This window comes from Euprymna scolopes, chromosome 9, assembly GCF_053919585.1.
Source record: "Euprymna scolopes isolate OS-2025 chromosome 9, ASM5391958v1, whole genome shotgun sequence".
Lineage (NCBI taxonomy): Eukaryota > Metazoa > Mollusca > Cephalopoda > Sepiida > Sepiolidae > Euprymna > Euprymna scolopes.
The window spans coordinates 151458828-151463827 of record NC_136490.1 but is presented as its reverse complement, the minus strand read 5'-3'; the positions used below and the strand labels follow the sequence as shown (position 1 = coordinate 151463827).

The 5000-nt window shown below is 35.0% G+C and overlaps 1 protein-coding gene across 1 annotated transcript in view; it reads right to left on the bottom strand.

Annotated features, from left to right (window-relative positions):
- The window catches only part of LOC145284923 (matrilin-1-like), a 74433-nt gene that overhangs the window by 16702 nt on the left and 52731 nt on the right, over positions 1-5000 (bottom strand). The window contains exon 5 of the mRNA XM_080134017.1: positions 3323-3373. Within this exon, the coding sequence (XP_079990143.1) occupies positions 3323-3373 (51 nt within the window). The remainder of the gene's footprint in view (positions 1-3322; positions 3374-5000) is intronic.

Below are 5000 nucleotides of genomic sequence, written 5' to 3'. Positions count from 1 at the left end.
CCATTTAAAATATTATAGTCTATTTCTCTACTATTATATAAAAGCAACTTTGTGTGTGTATTCGTTTCCTATAGACTTGAAAACGGCTGGACCGATTTTTATTAAATTTCACACGAAGGTACTTTATGTGTCTGCCAATGTTCTTAGATAGGTTTAGTATCGGAATGTCTTCGATAAGTATCGATAATCGATAATCGAAATAATCCAATGAAAACAGGAACAGACGATTTTGACCAAAGTTAACATCTTACACAGCCTAACATCGCAAGTGCATTTGCGACGTTTTATTACAAAACAAGCCGAAGGGCCCGACATATAAAATCAACAGTAGATTCTTTGATATGACAGACGCGTGTTCGAAATGAATGCTTCTGTTTAGAGCACAATTGAACCATGATACTTGACTTTTGCAGTTTAAAATTTAATTCAAGTCATTATATATAAAAAAATACTTTTATAAAATGAACACTAGGTTCTCTACAGTGCAATGAATACTACGCTGTATTGTGGACTAAGTTACTATGGGGAAGTATGTAAAGGTTTCTCCCGGTGCACCGCGATGGGTCCTCAACTCGAGCAATCAATCGACTTAATTGAAACATGGGCGATTTCGCCGATTTCGATGGCAATAAAAATATAGGAGTATGAAACATTCGTTGATGATTTAATCCCGGCAACGTCGGGTCCCTGCTAGTAATTAAAATTCGTTCACGTAAAAAATCTCACGTATTCGTTCACATAAAAAATCTCAATCATCAATAAGATACACTTGAAACGTGTTCAACGGTTGACAATTCGAATGGTTTACCTATGACGAACGACTCCAAAGTGTAAATATATCTTTACTTAACCACGAGAAAATGTCAGGGGACTTGATTCTGGCATACAGCATCATCAAAAGGAATGTAAACATATAAAGCCTATTCGAGGACAAGGATAAATAGCTCTATGTTAAGTGAATGATGCGGCAAATACCTTGAGGATTGCAGATGATGGGTGGATCGAAGCACAATTTGATTATTTGAAAGGACAGTTCAACAAAAATTTGTTAGCATTAGATTTGAAAATTACTATACTATAGTCAGCTGGGAAACAGCCACGTAGTGTTGCGTTCCACATATGGGCAGTTCTTGGAAAGAAACTCTGCTTAGAGAAGTTTCGTTTAAGCTTCAGGTTCACCGAGAAAGGATTTTGTACAGTGGTTGTATTTAGATGAGTTTTATTCCAATTACCGTAGCCTGAAGATATCAGGCCACAGTAGCTGAATGTTGTTCCTCTCAGTGAGGGTTCTATCGACTATGACAATCGTTGATTGGAAAGGTTATAGCGAGATGTAGGGGAGGGTGTCACTTTTTTTTCCTGGATTGCTCCACTTACCAATATATAAAATAAGCTGGTAGCTAATTACGATGATATATCAAGTCACAGACCAAGTAACATTTCTGAATTTTGTGGTGTCCAATTTGTTTTGAACACAAAAATTAGGTTTAATTTAAAATTTTAAAAAAGCAATGCCTACTTGTGAAATTTAAAATACAAATTTCTACAAAAATGAAAATCTTATGCTCTACTTTATAGCATAAGAAAGATAGGGTTTATCTTCTCTCTATCGGCTCTATTTAAGTCAGCATCATTAGGGAAACTGGTTCTCCTTTTTATTCCATATCATTATGTGAGGCTTAGCAGCTCTGTTTTCTAAGCACGTAGCTGAAGGAACTGCATAGTCATTGTGGATGGTATGTGCCTATTGTTTTTTCTTTTCTGGCATTACCAAGACTTACTACTACACTGGACATTCAACTGTTGCAAATGTGTTGCGTGACCGCCTCTGGGAGCGGTAGAGCACCCCATTAGGGGAAGATTAAGACCCCCCGAAACACCGAAGAAGACCGGGCAACTATCCTTGTGTTGACTGTTAAGCATTATTACATGGCAGGGCAGCGACAGACAACTTTGCTGAAAGGAAGAGTTAAGTTATGAATTTATTGTATTTTTGTAAAACAGACATATACTTTTATTGTTGGAGGAAAATTGACAATTCGATGTCGTTTTGAAATTATCACGAATATGATTTCAGTTCTGGGTCCAGACGAGGGGTCAAGGATTAATCTTCCTGGTCGTGGGAACTGAAACCTGCGAACATTCGCAGAATCACTAGCAGACACGCATCGGATCGGGACTTCCCCGAGTATGACGTATTGATTGGAGATTGGTTTAGGGAATGATCTACTCTACCTATCACCTGACTAGATGAGCGAAAAATCAGAGTTGAAGATGGATCTTGAGAGAATTTAATACTAATCGAAGAGTCGTCGTCACACCCCTTCCCCGCCGTCGCCACCGCAAAACACGGAAAGATTCAATAGTGTGTTTTGTAAGAAATTAACATTAGACATTGTATATAAGTTTATACTATATTTTGTAATTTTGAGGTGAATGAACTCGTAGAATAGAGTAATCTGTTTTTCTTTCTTTCGTATGCATGAAAATCTTTTCACTTTCAGCGTGATACGGCATATCAACTCGAAGGTGAAATCGACGCTGAAACTGGCCAACCAGATCCCGCTGCGCCGAGAGAACTCGCGGAGAATTCCTTGTGAAAGACGATCAAGACACGTGTGTGAGGGTTCACACCTATCATCAGTGACCCGGGAAGGTCATAGTTGGTGACCTGTGACAAACAGCCCGTTCTCAAATGGTCCAGTGGAGATGTTTACACACTACATTGTGTCACATTGTATAGTAGCCGTCCTTCAGCAGAACATTACAACTGATGTCACGTGGCTTACACTCTTTATTTCTATGTAGTAGAACATGCACTTGTTTTTGTTACCAAGACAACTCATCTTTTTACATCATTGATCATCAAGCCTTGATCTTGGTCAGCCATTATTATCCTCTGCTGAATATAGTGGAGCAATTTTCTATACCTGAGGTAGCTCCTCTAGGAAATTCTTGGTACATTGTTGGTTAGCACATTCTTCTGACTTTCTGCAATGGTAACTCTTCATGTACTTCTGGCAGATCTTTTGAGCTAGTAACAGGCTTATTTTGTCTTTCTGCCTTATTTTTAAGACAGCCTTGTTCAAAATACTTGACCAGTTTTGTGATCGACGCTGTTCTACTAGCTCCTGTTTCCTGACGTTTTGTAAGAGCGGCAAGTTCATAATTTCCGAAATAATAGAATGAACAACACTATAACAAATGGCATCACGTTATTATTTACTTGCTAATCCAGCGTGCAGTTCAGTCAAGTTGTAATTAGCAAAAGAAAATCTAAAGTTAAATATAACTTAAAGCCAACAAATGTGTTTATACTCACGTGCCAAGAGACCCAGCTCGTCATTCCCATTGTTCTTCTTTTCAGTGAGCACTATCAAAAGAAAACGAATCAATAAATGCTTAGAAACAAAACTGACGATTTATTTAACGAATTTTCAATCATTCTTCAATTAGTTCAGTTCACTGGCCAATTGTTTTTGTAAAAAGAGTTTAACAATTTGCAAAACAAATACATTATAGTAATCATCAACGAATGGGGAATCCGAGAATTAACGTCACCATCCACATGGTCACCATTTTTATTTTCAAAATGGCCGTCACAGAATGCATATTTTGCGCTCTCACGGTTTCTAGTCAACCTAGAAGCATAAGTAAATAATCTAATTTAATCTTTTATGGGTCAAGGCATCTAATAAAAGCAATGGGTATTATAAAATAAACGAATAAATGTTTTAAATTTTAATATGTTTATCATCTTTATAAATAAAACAGTAAATGTATATGCCTGTCAGTGTGTAAATATTTAACCGATAAACTCTTAAACTACTGATTACATAACATTGAAATAGTAATCATATGCCAAGAATGGTTTATAACGTGTAGAATCTTTATCTGTGATTGATAAATAACGAGTACAGACATATATCGGCAAGTTGAAATGCAAAATGTTTATTTCAACTTGTAAACGTATTTTTTTACCTCTTCCTGTGCAATCCCAAATTGAATTCCTTTCTTCAAGTCGTTTAATATTAAATCTTTCTTAGCTCTCTCTCTCTCTCTCTCTCTCTCTCTCTCTCTCTCTCTCTCTCTCTCTCTCTCTCTCTCTCGATAGCTAAATCGGTAGAAGACGCGGCTAGAACGCGAAATGTTTTGATTTCAATTCTAGCTATTGTTATCCAAGTCAATTTTTCTTTATTTTGAAACCACTACTATATATTAGGTACAATATAATATTTAATAAAGAATTGGCTATGTAATGATAGTTTATTATAAATTGTTCGTGATCTATTATAAATGCGCACAAAAAATAAATTCTTTTTGTACGTCCACGATATCTACTATCAAAGCAAAACTCATATTTATATTAACTAGCTTTCAAGCATACATCAAAGCAAATTATATTTTAAAATAAACTAGCCTTACTTACTCGGCATTATTTATTATTTTAGTCTTTAGTTTTTACTTATTTACACAATTTAAAATAAAGGTAAAGAACTCCCACAAAATCATTTAAAATTATTTTCTCTCATTGCTAATTTTGACTTGTATAAAATTATTAAAAAGATAGTTCATATTAGCAGCCGTCTGGTCCGGACTAAGTACTTTTTAAATAAACTGTAGTTAAGAAGGTTATTATATTGTCAATAACACAGTACAACAACAACAACAACAACAACAACAACAACAAATGAACATTAACTAGTTAGAAATAAGGCTTGATTTTCCAACTTAATACTGCCCACAAACTGTTTTTAAATCCAACAAGATAACATTATATGTTAAATTTACGACAGATTTAGTGATATTTCATTTGCATATGCTTAATATTCGCTGTTTCATTTGTGTTTTAGTGATATATACCGACCTGTAGTCAAGATTACTTTTATATTTTTAATCATGCTTTATTTTATTTCCAAATTATTTTAAGTAGGATTTTGAAAGTTAAATGTAATTATTAACGGTAAATTATTAATTGAGTCAAGTTGTTATAAAACTAG